Genomic DNA, 19655 nt, shown 5'->3' on the forward strand with positions numbered 1-19655 from the left:
ACAAAGCACAAGGAGGTCTGGGCATTAAGAATTTAAGTATTCAGAACACTAGTTTGCTGCAAAAATGGTTGTGGAGATTCTGTTGCGAGGATACAGCATTATGGAGGAGGTTCATAGCTGAGAAATATGGCCTACAGAGTAATTGGATAACTGAAGAGGTGAATGGCACTTTTGGGTGCTCAGTATGGAAAACTATTAGGAGAATGTGGACTGACTTCAATGCGCAGGTGACTTTCAGAGTGGGGAATGGCCTGAAGATCAGTTTCTGGAATGAGATCTGGTTAGGCGATGTGAAAATGAGGATACTCTTTCCTGACTTGTACATTATTAGCCTACAACAGAATGACACTATAGCGCAGATGTGGAGTCCTCAAGGCTGGAACCTTATGTTTAGAAGGGCTCTAAATGATTGGGAGGTTGAAAGAGTAGCAGACTTACTTCAGGCTTTGAACCTGTTCCTTGGCATCAATGCAGAGTCCGACAAACCAGTTTGGAAATTGCATAGTAGGGGAGTTTTTACAGTAAAGTCTTGTTACTGGGAAAGAAACACCAACCACTCTTTGACAACATTTTGGCCCTGGAAATTAATATGGAAGATTAAGATCCCTCTAAAAGTTGCTTGCTTCACTTGGTTGGTAATTAGAAGAGCTTGTCTAACCCACGAAGTGCTACAAAGAAGAGGTATACAGATCTGCTCAAGGTGATTTATGTGTGAACAAGAGGCTGAAGAAAATGGCCATTTATTTTTGCACTGCAGGATGGCTACAGATCTGTGGAACATGTTCATTTGTATACTCGGGGTTAATTGGACAATGCCCAGAACCACTTTTGAGGTACACGCTGGCAAGGAATTGGGAAGAGAGGATCAAAGGGAGATTGGTGGAAAAATGTACCTGCTTGCATTTGGTGGACACTATGGAAAGAAAGGAATGGAAGGTGCTTTGAAGGGAGGACTAGCAGTTCCCAGACGATCAAGATGAGATGCCTTAGTCTTTGTTTTTTTGGTGTAAGCAAGATTTAGTGGGGGAAGTAGATAGTTTAGTGGAGTTTATAGGACAATTGTAAATTTTTGAAAATTTGGTTTTGGATTTGAGAATGATGGCACCCCCTGGGGGTTTGTAAATCCCTCCTCATCAATTTCTTCATGAGGTCTTTTGTGTGAATACAAAGTTACCCATTTCAAAAAAATCATTACAGATTAAGAGCCTGCTTGGATTGACTTAAAAGTTGGTCAAACCTACTTCTAAGTCATTTTTAGCTTTTAGGAGTGTTTGGCAAGGTTAAAAATAAATAAGTTTAAAATGACTTAAAAAAGTTAAAAACCAAAAGTAGGACTGCCCCTACTTTTTATTTTTTGACTTAAAAGTCATTTATGTTTGACTTTTTATTTTTTGACTTAAAAGCTACTTTTTTTAAGCCAATCCAAACGGGTTCTAAATCATCAATTGAATATACAAGTACACTTTCCTATTGAATTCTATTCTTCATCTTCTATCCTCTCATTCACCATAGCTAAATAACTCGAACTTCTCCATTAAGCTCCTGTGCAGCTCCTAGAAGCTTGGGTTTTATCTTGAATTCCTACCTTTTAGCTAACATTGGTATCAGAGCCAATCTATCCTTGGCAACAATGACAAAATCAACAAGAGCAAATGAGAGTTCTTCTAGTGAAGTAAGGGAATTGTGTGAAATGACGCAGAAAATGTTATTGGAAATTGGTACTCTAGCAAAGAAGGTTTCAAATCTTCAAAATTGGATCATGCTAGATATTAAGGAACAAATGGAAAGTAATGGAGCGAATCAGAGGGATAAAATACCCACAGGGGGAGGCAAAATACCAATGGGTGGAAGGCAGTCAGTGCAACAATCTCACAACAACTTCAGTAATCATAATTCACATTACCCTTGGGGTCGACAATGGAGTTTTTGAAGTTTTTTGGAGAAGATCTCAGATCTTGGTTGTTTAGAATTGATCTATTCTTTAATATGGAGAATATTCCCATGGAGGAGAAGATTAGCATTGCTGCTCTACCGTTAGAAGGTGAAGCTGTTCGATGGCACTTGTTCTTTATGAGATACATGCAGTACATTCAATCCACCAACTTGGAATGAATATGTGGTAGTGTTAGTGGAAAGATTCGGGGCAGATTCTCCAAAGAAGATGGTTAGTTCTGAATTCTCTAATCTTTCTCATTTCTACCCACAAGAAACTTCTATCAAGAAGACATCATAATCTTTCAAGGTTCGCAATGAAATGCCTAAAGGAGATTTAGATGTAGCTTTTCTGTATAGTGGCACATTAAAAGAAACAATAAAACTGAAGCTTTTGAAGACTTGTTTTGTGATGCGTTCTTTATAGATAATGACAGTGATGCGAGACTTTTGAAAATATGCATCTTGGTTTGTTTTTCTTGAATGATGAGAGTGATATGGATACAAAATCCTCGGATAGTGATTGGAAAGAAGTACTCTCACGGCAAGCTCGTTCTGATACAATTCTTTCCAAGATCATGACTTCCTGCGATTCATGGTTAAACTTGGAGAGTAATAAGAAGCCCTGCCAACATGAAGAGATTGAGAAATTGCTCTTTCTAATAGCAGAGGAAAGACCAATACTAATTGCAGAGGAAATAGTTAAAGTGTGGATTGATGGTTTTCTATCATTGGCAACTTGGGATGTGATCGGGAACAAGAAAGCAATAATGTTGAGGATGGGAATGTATGACCATATGATGTACCTTGTGAACTGTCACAGTGTTACACATTTAGAAGTCATCAATTATCAAATCTCTAGTTCATATTTCACTCTTGAGAACAAGGGTGATCTCAAGGGGAAGGGATGCACTCAGTTTCCACCATTACAGTTTTCATCGTCTTCACTTGGAAAGACGAGTTTGATATCTTTTGGGCTGAATATGGAGAATAGAGGCAATCAGTTGTTTATGTTATTCCGCTCTCCTGGCCCTTTATTCAGGAATGTGAGTCCGACAGTTGAAGTGACTGCACCATCTGGGAAGAATGGATGACCTTTTGCAGTCATCAATAGCTCGGGACAAACACATGAATGTTGTGGAAATGGATTTAACCTTGGTGGAGTAGGTGGGAAAATGTCTGAGAGAATTACAGCTAAGGATCATCACAACATTGTGGAATCAATTGCTGATGATTGTCGAAGCAGAAGTCAGCAAATCATGCTACTTGGGTATTCTTTCATGCATTGATTGTTACCTCATTTAGTCCTTGAGGTCAAGGATCTCTTTGCAGCAAGGAATACTGATACCCAATAAATGAATCAGCTGGTCAAGTGTCACGACTCGATTCCTCGAGCCGTGATGGCACCTACTATATCCCACCAGTAGGTAAGCCAACCCGAAACCCAGAACAACTAGTAGTGGGTAAAAGGGCAGAAACTAAACAAGAGTAGGCAAAATTTAAGATAACAATATAAGCAGGCTGAAGTAAACCAAAACATATATATACAAATAAAGATCTCTCCCAGAACCTAGAAGCCACTAGTACAGAGCTACTAACAAAACGAGTACAAGTCCCAAAAGTGGACCACATAAACTGGACTGTCTCGAAAGGCAAAAAACAAGTCTATATATATAAATGGAGACTGAAATAGTACAAACGCCGTGTGCTCACCCCCATCTCCGGATCAGACTGCTCCAAGCTCGGTATCAACGCTGACCACTGGTGCTCGGGCCTGCATCACGAAAACAGATGCAAAGCGTAGCATGAGTACCAAAACAACAGGTACCCAGTAGGCATCATATGCTGACTGCGCTTGAAAAGTAAAGGCAATATGACAAGAAGGAATAGCACAAACAGGGGCCAAGAACGGAAGTCTAAGTAAACAATGGAATGCACACGAGTGTAGAAAGAACTAACTAAAGTAATATATATGCTAACTACACCTAACTGGACCCCTATAAGCCCAGAAGGTACAGTCGTGCACAAGTTTAAATAAAAACCCGAACGGACCCCCATAAGCCAGACGAGTACACAAAATAACTATAACTAAAGAGAACTGTATCTGAAAATTCAAGACCGGAGAACATCGAACCATACTCTCATCCCCAATTAGTAGAATCTGACAGTACGGAGGCCGAACCTCGAATCGGAGGCTCACCAGAAGTACCCAAGTAACCAATCACAAGTATCAAGTAACTGAGGTCGGACCTCTAACCGGATGCTCTCTAGAAGTACCCAAGTAACCAATCACAAGTATCAAGTAACTGAGGCAGGACCTCTAACCGGATGCTCTATATAAGTATCCGTGTGATCGAGGCCGGACCTTGAATCGGATGCTCTTCAACAATATCAATGGGGTCGAGGCCGGAGCTTGGATCCAGATGCCCGACAAAGGTGCCAATATAGCTGCTGAAAGAGTCCCAATCGATCCATAATCATAAATGTCTGTGGAACGCCGTCCACACTTAGCCAATCAATGTAAGTCCTTGGAACCGAATCGAAAACCAATTTCAAATCGTGGAGCAAAACTCAGTGTCGCCGACGTAACTCATGAAACCGTAGTATCGGAGAAATAAGGATAACTATCGTCGGAGCAAGCGTATCGCCTAGCTAAGGCCCAAACTATCAGACTCAAGTCTGCTACACCAATCTACAGGGATCTAAGCTGGCTGAGCGACGTCAGGGCAAAACAAAGGCCCTATCGGTTTCTAATCATGCATTTCTAAGGCAAGCCCTAGTCAAACCTAAACTAAGGCCCAACATGCTTCAAATAAACAGTAATCAAGCATACAAGTACTCCACATAACAAAGAGGGTCAATTAATAACACATAACATGCTCACAGTTACCCGATAATTCCCGAAATAGGCCAAAAACATGATTTCTAAACACCTATGCATGATTCAATAACTACCCAATCCAAATCCCAACTAATCAACATGCATTCACATTCTCGAGCTCAATCTAAGAGAGGGAAGTCGTAGCCTACCCGTAGGCCGATCACGCGCGCTCCAAACTACTCCGCCGGAGCTTTTCCCTCTCGAACGGCCTCGGATCGCTGCCACGCTGTCAAAAACAGAATCACAACGTCGTTACGGTCGTTTAGACACTAAATTCGTAAGAAACGGAGGCAGACCAATTTCGGGGTAAAAAATGGGGAAAGTGGGACCTGCGCCGGAAATTCCGGAATTAACCCCAAAAATAGGTTCTAAACAGCTCCTTGGACTTGTGTTCCAGATTGGAACACAATTCGGGGCACAGAACAGTCCCAACATGAACATGCAACGAAAACCCCAAAATTACGCTAAAAAAAAGAACAACGATGGCAGCTGCTATTTACAAGAAATTACCAGAAACGAGGGCCCAACTGCTCAAACCAACCACACCACAACAATCCTCACGAAAAACCCCACAATCTAGGCTCTTGAATCACCAAATTCGGACCTACAATGACCAAGAAATATTTCCCAAAAATTGAGCTCGAAAATGAGCTATGGCAGCAGCTAAAACATAATTCTTACCTCCAACAAAGCTTCAGATACGAATTCCAACCACGCCAACACGTTCTCCTCGAAAAACCACTCAAGATAGCTCCAAGAATCACCGAAATCGGACCTAAAATGGCTGAGATATCAAGTCTCAAAAATTCCCAAACTCAAGGTCACAATAAGGGCCGTGGCAGCAGGTATTTCACGAAATTTACCTCAAATGGAGACCCCAAATCAGTTTCCTAGCTCACCAACGCGTTCCTTGCGAAAAAACCCACAAGATAGACCTTCGAATCACTGAAATCGAACTTGAAATGAGAGAGTTAAGACCTTTTAAAGTTTTAGAATAATTGCTGATTTTTCTGCATAAATACACCAGATTTTCAGCATTTTTCGGAAAATAAAAAAAAACTCCGATGGGGTGGTCCTAACTCGTTGGAACCCCGTGCACGCAAACGAGATATGCAGCCATACCAAAATTGATATTCCGGACTTGATGGCGCAGTCGAAATTTCCATACGAGGTCATCTTGACAAAAAGTGGGTCCCACACCCAAAGGCCATTCTAACCAAAATCCACCGAGGGGCTCAGAATGAGTCCGGAGGCCTCGGGAGTCGAATGAAAGGTCGTTCTAGACCAAACTCGAAATTCCAGAACTAACCACGCCGATGGAATTTTCATCCGAGTACGTTTTCCAAGAATGTTGACCAAAGTCAACCTTAGGCCAAATTTTGAACGCTAAAACGCCTAATGGTCCAAATTCGCACCGAAGGCCTCGATACTCGTGCCAACCATGCTACTAGCCTAATTTGGCCATTCTGGAGCTCCATTCTAAGGTTGTTAACCTGATATTTTGACTAAAGTAAACTTTTCAAGGTTCAGAAGCTCCAAAACAAGTAAACGGGCCTAAATCCCAAACGAACGACCAGGCGACCGAACAATCAGTGTCAGCAAGTCATAAATGACTTGGGGTCACTATAGGAACGCTCTAAACGCCGAAATGAATGCATCAACTCAAAACTGACCTGGAGGGTCATTACAACATCCACTACTAAAAGAACTTTCTTGGACCGGTTCATGCCATGGAGCGTCAGGGATAGGCTTCGCGATCAGTTCTCCAGATTGGAGCAGGGCCCTATGACCGTCTAAAAGTATGAGGCGAGGTTCCATGAGTTGTCTCGCCATGCTACCATGATCCTGCCCACAGAGTAAGAGAGAGTTCGTTGTTTTGTACGTGGGTTGCGGTCTGAAGGTCGACATAGAGCATTTGGTTTCAGCCGGCCGTTCATTTCTTGATGTGGTCGATCATGCCCGATCGATGGAGCATATTCATCGCGAGTCCCAAGGGGGCAGCGATAAGAGGGAACGCTACCAGGACAGCTACAGCGGGTCCCAGACTAGAGGGAGGGACTCCTATGATAGTCCCCGCCAGAGGTTCCAGCAAGGTCAGTCCAGCCGACTTGTAAAGGCGGCATTACCTGCTTCTGAGAGAAGCTAGCATCAGCAGGGTGGTCCTAGTACGAGCCAGGGTTTGAGGGGATCAGATTCCCTCCCTTTCTACCGCGGTCGGGTTACTACAAGGCGTTCAGCTCCGAAATGGCCAAATTAAGCTAGAAGCGTGGTTGACTCGAGTCCCGAGGCTTTCGGTGCGAGTTTAAACCATTTTTAGCGTTTTAGCCTTGAAAATTGGTCAGCGGTTGACTTTGGTCAACATTCTTGGAAAATGTGTCCGAATAAAAATTCTAACAGCACGGTTATCCCCGGAATGTCGAGTTTGGTCTAGAACGACCTTTCGTTCGACTCCCGAGGCCTCCGAACTCATTCTGAGCCCTTCGGTGGATTTTGGTTAAAAATGGCCTTTGGGTGTGGGACCCTTTTTTTGTCTAGCTGACCTCGTATGGAAATTTCGACTGTGCCATCGAGTCCGGAATATCAATTTTGGTATGGTTGCATATCTCGTTTGCGTGCACGGGGTTCTAAAGGAGTTCGGAGCGCCACGTCGAAGTTTTTAAGATTCCGAAAAATGCTGAAAATCTGGTGTATTTATGCAGAAAAATCAGCACTTGTTCTAAAACTTTAAAAGGTCTTAACTCTCTCATTTCAAGTCCGATTTCAGTGATTTGAAGGTCCATCATGTGGGATTTTTCGCAAGGAACGCGTTGGTGAGCTCGGAAACTGATTTGGGGTCTCCGTTTGAGGTAAATTTCGTGAAATACCTGCTGCCACGGCCCTTTTTGTGAGCTTGATTTTGGGAATTTTTGAGATTTGATATCTCAGCCATTTTAGGTATGATTTCGGTGATTCTTAGGGCTATCTTGAGTGGTTTTTCAAGTCAACTTTTCAAGGTTCAGAAGCTCCAAAACGGGCCTAAAACCCAAACGAACGACCAGGCGACCGAACAGTCAGTGCCAACAAGTCATAAATGACTTGGGGTCGCTATAGGAACGCTCTAAACGCCGAAATGAATGCATTAACTCAAAAATGACCTAAGGTCAGTACATCAAGTTAGTTAGCTTTGCCTTTTCAGTAAGTTATGTTGTTGGATTAGTTAGAAGCAGTTAGCAAGATAAGATTCTTTCTCATTTCTATATAAGACATTGTATCATTACAGATTGAATCATCAATTGAATTTACGAGTACACTTTCCTATTGAATTCTATTCTTCATCTTCTATCTTCTCATCCACCATAGCTGAATAACTCTAGCTTCTCCATTAAGCTCCTGTCCAATTCCTAGAAACTCGGGTTCTATCTTGAATCCCTGCCTTTTAGGTAACAATTTCTGTATAGGAACATCAGAATTTCTATTTTGTACAGTTAATCTTTTATTGGTATGCAATTGATGAAATTCAGGTTGATTTTTTTTTTTTTTGATAGTCCTTGGGCACATGGATTTCTTGATACAATTTTTCTAGCAATACCATTGATCTACACAAACATTGATAATTGATTAAAGTTTTTAAGAAATAACTGGGAGTAAGCGAGTTTCTCTTAATAATGCTTGTCAAACCAAATCATTACAGGATTTTCACTTGGCCATACGTCTCTTTCAACCAAACAAAATTTTGTTGCAAAAGGTATGTTTCACTATTTTTCTTCTTTTGTCCTTTTTCATAAGTGAACTACACTGAGAGCCAAGTTGGAATATTTCTTTGGTACTGATGCAGCTAGAGATTTTAGAGAATCGAACAATATCTTATGTATGAGATAACACTTCTTTTATTGAAAATATTAACACTTATTACAAGCCTATTCCAGTGCGACACTGTCCCTAACATAAACTGCAATGGATTTCATTATCCTATCAAAAATACAAACAAACATATACTGCAATGAAGTATATCAGTTTCTTATGGTATCTTCTTGATGATTACTTCATGCCATTTTAGTATGCTACACCATTATGTCAAAAAAAAATTCTCTTAGATTTGATACCAGCAAATTTGTTTGTTTCACTTTCTTTTGTTTTGAAAGGAGAGGGAGGATGTAAACTCTAATTTGGAAGTGGCTTGGTTGAGCACTAACCTTTAACAGTGAGCGTTTGATGTTAGTATATAACTTAAAGTCGTCAAGTTGGTAAAAGTTCTTTCTGGAAACAATAGGATAATCAAGTTTATTTTAGTTCTGAAAATGAAGTTCTACTGAAGATATTCGTTCTCTAGCAGGTTTCTCTTCCGGTTTTGCTAGTTGATGTGATTTTATGTATATGAATTTCTTTCTTGCAATATAATAGATAGTGCATGGCTTGTAAAGAGAAGAAGATTACATGTGCATTGGCAGTATTATTTGTAATTTTTCTGAAGAAAATGAAAGTAGTAACTGTTGAATAATACATATAGGAGATATTACTTCCAATTCTGCAAATGTGCCTTTAATAAATTAGTGTGTTTTTTTCGGGATAAAATCATTAACAAATGACAAACATTGCAGACCACATTGATAATTTAGGTCTTGCGTTTAAGCCAAAATCATTTGAAGTATTATTCTCTTGTCAATAGTTCCATTCTTAATATTCTAGATTAACTTTCATAGGCCTGAATTTTCGTCACAATATGTATCCCTCTTACAAGAGTAATCGTTCTCCAACACCTGATACAATTGTTCAAGGACTTCAATTTTTGAAAGCTTCCCTCAAGGCCATGTCTATCAAGGTGATTGAGGTGAGGTTTGTCGAGCACTGGGTCAAAGATCAATCCTCTAAGATTGCGAGATGCTAGGTTCATTAGTTTCTTCAGCAGGTGCCAGGTGTTGAAGCAGATGATGTAATTGGAACCTTGGCTGTTAGAAGTGTTGATGCTGGATTCAAGGTAAATGAAGAATCTTTATAAATTGCTAAGCAGGAACAAAATTACCTGACATTAAGAATTTCATACACATTTCTACATTTTCATCTTATGTAACCCTAACTGTTAGAATCCAAGTTGTTACTTTAAAAACAATAAAGAAATAATAAAACTGCTTAGGCGTAAGAAAAGAATTTTGAACCTTCTTAGAATTTCTCTGACTAATTTGCTGAATTAATACTTGGCCTCATCTTACAGTATTTGCATTTTTCCTTCAACAAGCTTGTCTTGTCCTTGAAATGTTAGAAAGCAAAATTATTTTTTACGAGAAAACTGATGAAATCTGGTGGAAAAGTGAATGGGGATATGGCAGTTGTCTGGGAGTGGAGCAGATGTGGCAACATCACCATTGAAACCCTTCACTTGCAACCCCATCTCCACCATGATGGCTCAGAGTCTCTGTGCACTCTCCCATCCATAGGCATGTATCGCCAACATAGCATACAAGTACAACAAATTTTACTTTTTCAGGTTATTAGGTTAATCCTAATTAATCTTATTATAGAGAAGAAATGTACCTAGTTCTTTGAGATAGAAGTAAAAAATTGTAGTGGTGATCAGTGGAGCTCAAAGAAATGTACTTAGTTCTTTGAGATAGAAGTAAAAAATTGTAGTGGTGATCACTGGAGCTCTATTGATTGCCTAAAACAAATTTGGAATATACTGAAGAGATGGAGGATTGTCCCAACTTGCGTTTGGTGGACAATTTAATTTGGAAGGAAAAGAATCAAAGATGTTTTGAAGGAAAACGGAACAATATTCAGAAGATAAAGACAAACTTCCTAGGGCTTTACTATTGTTGGTGTAAGCAAGTAGTGATAGGAGATACTGAAGATGTGTCTAATGTTATTGACTGGCTGTAACAAGAAGATCTTAGGAATGATGTAAGTAAAACTTTTTGGAGGGGGACTACACTTTGATGTAGTATACCTATGGATATATAGAAGTAAATGTTACCTTTCTAAAAAAATAAATATATGTAGGGGTAGCAAAATCAAGCCCAACCCATTTAAGTTTGGGTAGGTTATTGACCCGCCCATTCATTACCTCAACCCATGAAAAATTGGGTTGAAAATGTAGCCCGAATTGGCTCATGAGGAATCTTGTCAAAATATTTTTAAAAAACTTTTTTCAATTTGATATGTTATATATAGCCATAATAAAGGAAAAAATAATTTTATTAGGTACTAAAATAGTTTAGAAGAACAAATAAAACCATTAAGCTTCGTAAAAAATGGGTTGGGTTGGGTCTTGACCCGTTGTATAACCCATCACCTAACCCTTTTTGACCCAAGCAAATTTGGGTTGGGTCTTGACTCGATTGTTGTCTTAACCCATTATGATCCGCCCAAATTTAACCAACCTGCCCAATTGCCACCCCTAAATATATGGGTGTGTTTGGTTTCCTATGTATGGTTGGTCAAAATGTTTGGAAAATATTCTCTAGGAAAACAAGTTTCTTAAAAAATGAGGAAAATGACCTCACTAACGGAAGTAAGGAAAACAAGTTGCATAAGTGGCATTCCAAGTTTATTGTCTCCTCCCCACGCACCTAATTCCCCAACCCTCACCCCTTGACAATCCCACCCCCGCCACCCTCGAACCCTCACTCCCCATCCCATCCCACCTCCGTAGTGTTTTGTTAGATAACATATAAATACTCTAGGGATAAGATTTTCTTGTTTACTTACCAAACACTAGAAAATAAGTAAGAAACCCACTTATTTTCCAAAAAAACTTTTTCTAGGAAATCATTTTCTGTAGAAAACATTTTCCTTCATACCAATCACACATATAATTGTAGCATGAAAAAGGTATGTTAGGTGGCCACTTGGACAGTAGTGACCTTTTGTATCTCTGCTGCATAGCTGGAGAAGAGAGCTGATAGTGCCAGTAAAAAGTTATTTCGTACTCAAAGTATTTGTGGGCTAAGAGGTCCTTTCAATAAGTGAATCTGGAAAGCATTCCCCTGTGAATTGATCTTCTTAAAAGCTTTTCGTTTTCCAACATCACTTTGTCTTTAATAATGAAAATTACTGTCATCTGGACATAAATATTGAATTGTAATGAGTATTCTGTATTTTGTCGTGTCTTCATTTTGGGATCTCAGCGTTGGCATGTCTTCTTTGTTTTCATAATCTCTGCATTGATTTTTTCATTTGTTTATATATCCAAAATTTGGGCTGCGGAATTTCATCAGCTTACGTATAGTCCGTTTCTTATATTTTAGGGATCGATGTGGTCAGTTTTTCTTGCAAACAAGTTGTATCATAAGAACCCTGATTTATTATCTAGCTGATATATTTGTTGCTTGCTCTATTATTTATACAGGTACGAGTTGTTTCCCCGGATAAAGATTTTTTCCAGATTCTATCTCCATCATTACGCCTTCTACGAATAGCTCCTCGTGGATTTGAGTTAGTTCACTTCCCTTCAGCATGTTGATTAATTTGTGCTGGTTGAAACTTGAATCAGCTCATATTACTTTGCTTCTTGATGAATATCTTAGCACTACATCCTTTTCTTTTACCTTTGGGATTGTATAGGATCAAACTGGTGTAGATGCTGTAGTTAATTACAACTGCTGGAGCTATTATGCTAAATTTGGGGTGTCATGAGATGTATCACGCCATGAACCTTGGGCTGGGTGGACAGACCTGCAATGCCTTCAACTTGCCTGAGTGAGCTAGCTCTACATAACATAGGACTTGAAACGTACATAAAGTAGATGAAATAGATTCATAAGATAAAGTCATTAAAAGAATTCCATTCATAAATACTTGCTTTAAATTCAAAACTTGTCATAAAAATCAAAAACTGATAAAGTATGTATAACTGAGCACCTAGGCTTTGTCTATATATGAATCCTCTAAGCATAATGTGAATAACAACGTTTATCGAGACAAGGCTCTGACATACCCTCAAGCTATCGAAGCTAAATAAATAAAGACTATCCCAAGATCAAGTGGGGTTCACTGATAGCTGAGTGTGCGGAAACCTAGTGAGTAGCCTTGTCGTCCTGGGTGTTTGAACCTCCATTGTGAAATGCAGTGCTCCCAAGAAAATGGGTATAAGTACATGTGGAATAATACTCGTATGTAAAACATATAGGAGAATCAAAGAATACATACATTAGAATAAAATTAACATTGTCATCATTTACATAAAGTATCCCTTTTATAGGAGTTTCTTAAATAACCGACATATCCACCATGTGAGCACATGGAGTCCGATCTCTGCTCGATCGGCTAAGCCATCCCATTACCTTGTTAGGGTAATGAAATATAGATATCATAAGTTAGCATTTAAATCCACATAATACTCATATTGAGGGTAACATAGAGGAAAATTAACAGTACCACCCTTATCGTACATTGGCATATAGTTTCAAGCATATGTGTATCCAGGATTTCAAGAAGATGGGTGCACAATCACCTTTAAGATAGATGTTCGGTTTAATTATATAAATTTTTATGATGAGAAAACCTTGATGAACAAACTGTTATTAATACTATTATTATAAGTTTGATTATATAAATTTGTACATTGACAAAAAGTTGATGAGCAAACTATAATTAATACTATTATTACAAAAACCTATCATTCATTTTACAATTTCCCTCAATGAGTTTTCATACTTTGAAAACTATCAGTAAGAGCATTAGTGCTTAGAGTTATGAATACCTTACATTCTATATACCAAACTAAGAAACCATAAAAAAATTCTTCAACAAACACCTAATTCGTTACGAGTAATGATCTTCAAGAGAGTGTTTGAGGAGAATGGTCATGGTTATTAAAATTATTTGGTCCAAAATACTTTATCATTTAGAAAGATAAGATAGAATTCATTAATTTTTTCTCATTTTGTCATTAATATTATTTTTTCTTGAGAGTAAACAATATTGATTAGATATAAAACACATAAATTGAGTACACATCTATTATAAAAATAAGGACAAATTAGTCAACATTATTTCTTATTTATAACATTTTAAGAGATGTCCAAAACAAAAATGTGGGAAGTAAAAAATCAGCAAAAGTATAATGTTATATTAGGAGATTTAAGAACCCAAGTCAGAATACAAAGAAAGAAAGGGGAAAATGTATAGAAAGCGGGAGTAACCGAGTGGAAATTTTTTATGTCCCTAGCGATTATGGAATTAAAAATTCAAAAGACTTACCATCACAAAGTAACCAAGGTACAAAAGAAAACAATGAAAAGACGGAAGAATGTTATTGTAAAAGTTACACATGGGGAATCAATCTCTTGACTTTCAGGTTGAAGGTGCACTCAGCAACCGCCGAAAGAGGTCACATGAGCCTGGGTTCACATGCCCTTATTTAAGTATTTAACTCGAAACAATATTATTGTTATACCTAGTCTAAGGAAGGGAGCATGGGTTCACATAAACCCACTTCCTCCACGTAAATCCTTCCATGGTTTCGGCCGCTTGTTGAAGAACTCATGCCTTCTTGGTTAACAATAATCCTCCGAAACTGTTTATGTGATAAAATTTAACCATAATCATAATTTATATTCATCGTCATGTGTATCATAACATAAAATCATCAAGTTCATGCTTTTTGAAGAAAATCATATGATCATTGTTTTATCATTATCATAGTGAAATCAATAGCATTCACGAGACATGAATATTGTTAGAATCTAGGGATATCATAAGGAGTTCATGATGTTCATAATGAAATACATGAACTATACATAATGTTTCAAAATTCAAACCCTAACTCGTCTCATAGTGGAGAAATTCACGTGATATGAAGAACACGATGTAGGGAAAACAATAACAGTTCCGCATGAAGAGAGTTAGCCTTACATACCTTAATCGCTCCAAATTACTTGAAGGAAAATCTGAACTTTGACGAAGAACACCAAAAAATCTATGTTTAATCCTTTGAGAGGGGTTTTCTTGAAACCCTATGATTTGAGAGATGATTCTTGTTAACAATCCATAAATTAACGATAGAATAGCTTAGAAACACTTAGAATAGACTTAACTTGATGTGGGAGGATAAGGAGAGGAGAGAAATATTGTCCTAGGGTCCAGAGAAACGAAGTAAAATTTCGAAAAAAACTCGCATAGGGTCATAGTTATAAGTTGATGACTGGGCCTGGGTTTCGATGTGTTGCTTTCTCCACTGGCGATGGGTGTTGCGTTGCATCGTGCATCACATCGAAATGAGCCATGACCTCCACTACATCCAACTTGACATGATGGGCGATGTGCTGCATGTCCCATCGCATTGAATACTTTCCGTAACGAGCTCAGGTTGACGAATGGTTTGAAGCATTGAAAACTAGACACAAGCATGACATCTATTATAAGTTTATAAGCATACATCCTTATCAACGCCTCATAACCCATCCAAATTGAACTTTAACTCTCGAGCGCAACCATAATCTCCGTGTTTGGATCAAATTACTCATTTCGAATGGGTCAACCGTTAGTTCGGAAGTACGAGGTGTTACAAGATGCACTTAGAATAGGGTAGGAGATACAACTTTTGCTGAAGTGATTGAGAGCTAATTTACTGCTATACCCAAAATCAACTGTCTATGTACTTCAGAATTTGTTTATGAACAAGTGTCATTCTGACTCTGATCAGTAAAAGGGGCGACATTCCAGTTATTGGATGGACTAAGGATTTGCGGATGTGGTGAATTTGATTCATGTGTATAAGAAAATTTAATAATGTTCCCATAATTTGATGTTTCTCACACTACAACTGTCGAGGGAACTTTTCATAAATCAGTGTTCTGAAGTTGATAGGATGGATTCTGAATCCCCAGATTTCCTTAAAAAGGGGATTGGGAAATTAATGAACCAATATATCATATCATGGAAGTACACCATGAATTTTGATGATTGATTGAGATAGGTGAATCCTGGACTAGCTTTGCGTATTATAAAGTTGAGGCAGCATTATGTAGAGATAACCACAATGTTTAGTTCCGTTATCTCCAAGGATAAGGTATAGTTATTGCTACAGATAATCTTTTCCTCCTCTGCCATAAGTTTTGCTATGATTTTGATGTTGTTTGCTGTTTCATTATGGATAATTCTGAATCCCATCTCCTTCACTTAGAAGATACATGGTAATGGGGGTATCACGAAATTGTTTATTTTTCTGTCCTCTGACATGTGTCTGAAATATTTACCAAGTCCCTTCTTGCTTCTGGCCTTTTGGCAGGATGGTCTCATTTGGAATGGAGGAGTTTGCTGGAAAATATGGAGGACTGAAACCTTCTCAGTTTGTTGATTTGACCTCACTTATGGGTGATAAATCTGATAACATACCAGGTTCATTTGTGCTTCCTTATATAATCTTTTCATTAGATTGAAAGGTAGTCAGAAGATGCACTATATCTGGAGATGCATTGCTATCTTTTATTAAGTTACCAGTAAAGTCAAGCTCACAGATCACCAAGTATATACAAGATAGATAGACATATAACACACTATGTAAATCATAGTTTAGCATTAGCTTTTCTAATTTTAGCTAACTCCAATTTTGAACACTATGTAATTAGATTTATTTTCCTGTCTGATTAAATCAGTAAAATAAGTCATTAGACTCTGCCTATGGAATATTATTTTTTTAAAATAAAGGTAGATTGCCGGACTTCTCTTTGTTTTCAATTAAACTCACTCAGTCCCTCCAATTTCTGAACGGCATTACCCAGAAGTATTCTGTCAAGTGCTGTCAAGAAAGTATAACATTGCGCCAGAAGCCTTTATGACTTGAGCAAAAGAAAAGCATTAACAAAATATGTTAGCACCCTTTTAGTCTACCAATAGTTTACACAGGGAAAATTCAATCCGAAATTAGATTACTTTAGCAGCTATTCATTATGTTTTCCTGTTTTCTCTGTTGCAGTTATAAGCAGTAAGGACAATTTATGTATTATTTGTGTTTTCCTATTTCTTTGTAGCAGTTATTAGCAGTAAGGAGGTTTTTCCTCCACTTTCTCATTTCAGTGGCAGTAGGAAGTTATTTCCTAGTTATTAGGTGGGTGGTTAAACCACCAATGTTGTATTTAGAGTTGTTGTAACTCAATGGAAAGATAAGCAGAAAATATTCCAGTTTTTGAGTACTTCAACTCGAGATTGTAGGTTCTCTCTTAACGAACCAGCACCATAAGTCATAGAAAGAAAACATCAGATTTCATCTTACAGCGTCCCATAACTAGATCCATAACAGGGGACCGCGACAAAATACTTAGGTCCTTCTTTATTGGAGGTCTGAGTGACTGACTTAAAAGCATTGCTGGCCTATTTAAGCATTCTGAAGGTTAAAGTTCAATAACGACTGATGCAATGACGAGACACAGAAAAGCTGTGAGTTCTTAAAAAATGGAAATGGCTTGAGAAATTTTACCTATTTTACTCGGACGCTTCAAAAGTGTCAATGGGTGCATGCCGTATTCTCCAAAAGTAGTGTATTTTTGGAGAATCCGACACGAGTGCGGCATCGAAAGTGAAGAGTCCACCCAACTTAGAATTTTACTGGGAAGTTCATGGCACCTCCATTCTCATCGTAAAAGTTCAAATGAAGAGGAGAAAAGGATGTCATATCTATATCTCATTACTTCAGAATGGTGTTGTATAGATCACTTATAAAAAATGGTTCTGCTAGTTACATGTGCTCTGCCTACAGACAGATTCTGGTATTTTTCCAATATATCAAGTCACAATAGATAAGTCTGTCTCACTGGACTTATAGGAAGTAGTTTATTAGTAGATACAAATCAGCTTCAGCTTAATGGTAGTACTCCATTTGAATCTTTCATTTTATAAAACTCAATTTTCAAAAGATCTGGCACTATATTCCTTCTTTTTTTTCATTTCTTTTGCAGGAGTTCACGGGATTGGAGATGTACATGCAATTCAACTTATTGGAAAATTTGGTATGTTAATTGTTGTTAGTAATATACTCTGGGGAACCTTAATTTTGACGGGATGTTACAAGTTAGAACTGCTTCCCCTGCTTTAGAAGGATAAATCCTTTCCATAATGGCCTCCTTTCCTGCATGTTACTGCTGCACTTATAATTGTTCGCAAATGTAGTGAATGTGAAAATGCTTATAATCCGGAGTATGCCTACTTCTAATTCTGATTCTCAGTGCCTATAGGTTGCTTGGTTTCTAGACAAATTATTATTGTGTGATATAACAGACTGGCATGCAAAATATTCCCTCTGACTAAAAAAATAATATCTTATTCTCCATTTCTGTTAGCTCTGTTTACTTCCCTTAAAGGAAAAATTCAAATCCATTTTATATAACAAGAAATGTGAGCTACAATTACATTTCTTGCTCCCATTTCTTCCTGTATTCTTTTCTTCAGAAGCATGGAAGGTAATACAAGGCCTTCTGCTTTCCTACAATGAGTGGAAGCACAGAAAAATATTATTAAGATGCGTATCTTCTTTATTCCGCTGAGCCCTATTCATAGTTATATACTACACAATACATAATAATTTTTTTTCATATGGGATGCTATAATAATCCTTTTCCTTATGGGACACTATATATTTATATTCTAGCACTTCCCCTCAAGCTGGTAATAATTATACAAAAAATGTTACCTTCTCAAAAAAAAAAAATGTAACTTATTCGAGGACCAGTGAAAGACTTGGTGAAAGTGAAGATTTCAAGAAGAAGAAAAAACTTCTTTGTTTATTGATGAATTTACTTCCCATGAGAATGGGTACTTGTACAAGGAATCCTAAGACTAAGTAAGGGAAGACAATATTACTCAATCAATTACATCTAATTACAATATAAATTTAATCCTATATATTATAATTTAGCTAGGATATCAATCAATCAACACACCCCCTCAAGTTGAAACAAAGATTTCACACATGCCCAACTTGCAATTGCCATGGAAAGTCTTAATGATATGTTGAAAATTGCTCAAGAAAATAGCTGGTTGAAGGGATTCAAAGCTTCACACAGGGAAGGCTCAAACTTGGAGATTACCCATTTGCAGTACGCTGATGATACATTGATCTTTTGTGAGGCTAGTAAGAACCAACTCATTATTCTCAGGGTCATTTTTGTTCTTTTTGAAGCAATCTCAGGATTACACATCAACTGGAATAAGAGCTTCCTATATCCAGTTAATGAGGTTCCTAACCTAATCTCAATGGCTGGGGTCCTTGGTGGAAGTATTGGGGAGCTACCAACTGTATATTTGGGCATGCCTCTGGGTGATCAGAATAGGTCTATAGATATATGGAATGGGGTGGTAGAGAAGTGCGAGAAGAGGTTGGTGAACTGGAAAAGTCAATATCTCTCCTTAGGAGGAAGATTAACACTAATCAATAGTGTTTTGGACTCTATGCCTACCTATATGATGTCCCTTTTCCCTATCCCTGATGGGGTCATTGAGAGATTGGATGTTCTAAGAAGAAATTTTCTCTGGGAAGGGAACAGTGAAACCAAGAAATTCCACTTGGTAAAATGGGATGCACTGATTGGGAGTAAACAAAAAGGGGGTATGGGGGTCAGGAACTTAAAAACTCAGAACCAATGTCTTATGATGAAATGGCTCTGGAGATTTGCTTCTAGTGAGTTAGCTCTCTGGAAAGAAGTAATCCAGCTGAAGTATGAAATGGCAGATCATTGGACCACCAGAATGGTCACTGATACTTATGGGATCAACCTTTGGAGGTCCATTAGAAACCTGTGGCCAAAGCTTAGAGAAAATTCCAGCATAAGAACAGAAGATGGCAGGAAGGTACTTTTCTGGGAAGACAAATGGTTAGATCAAGCCCCCCTAAGGGACACCTTCAATGATATTTACACCCTAAACCAACAACAAA

The 19655-nt window shown here is 38.1% G+C and overlaps 1 protein-coding gene across 3 annotated transcripts in view; it reads left to right on the forward strand.

Moving 5' to 3' along the window:
- LOC102600473 (DNA polymerase I) overlaps window positions 1-19655 on the forward strand; it is a 42721-nt gene that overhangs the window by 13436 nt on the left and 9630 nt on the right. For 2 of the 3 annotated variants that reach the window (XR_001472325.1, XM_006366490.2), the window contains exons 6-11: window positions 8484-8537; window positions 9493-9620; window positions 9699-9767; window positions 12135-12220; window positions 16017-16126; window positions 17683-17733. Coding sequence is in view for 2 of the 3 variants with exons in the window: in XM_006366490.2 (XP_006366552.1) it covers window positions 8484-8537; window positions 9493-9620; window positions 9699-9767; window positions 12135-12220; window positions 16017-16126; window positions 17683-17733 (498 nt within the window). In the remaining variant the exon portion in view is untranslated. The remainder of the gene's footprint in view (window positions 1-8483; window positions 8538-9492; window positions 9621-9698; window positions 9768-12134; window positions 12221-16016; window positions 16127-17682; window positions 17734-19655) is intronic. The other variant, XM_015304924.1, reaches the window with a different exon arrangement.

The sequence above is a fragment of the Solanum tuberosum genome, unplaced genomic scaffold (assembly GCF_000226075.1).
Source record: "Solanum tuberosum cultivar DM 1-3 516 R44 unplaced genomic scaffold, SolTub_3.0 scf00634, whole genome shotgun sequence".
Taxonomy (NCBI): Eukaryota; Viridiplantae; Streptophyta; class Magnoliopsida; order Solanales; family Solanaceae; genus Solanum; species Solanum tuberosum.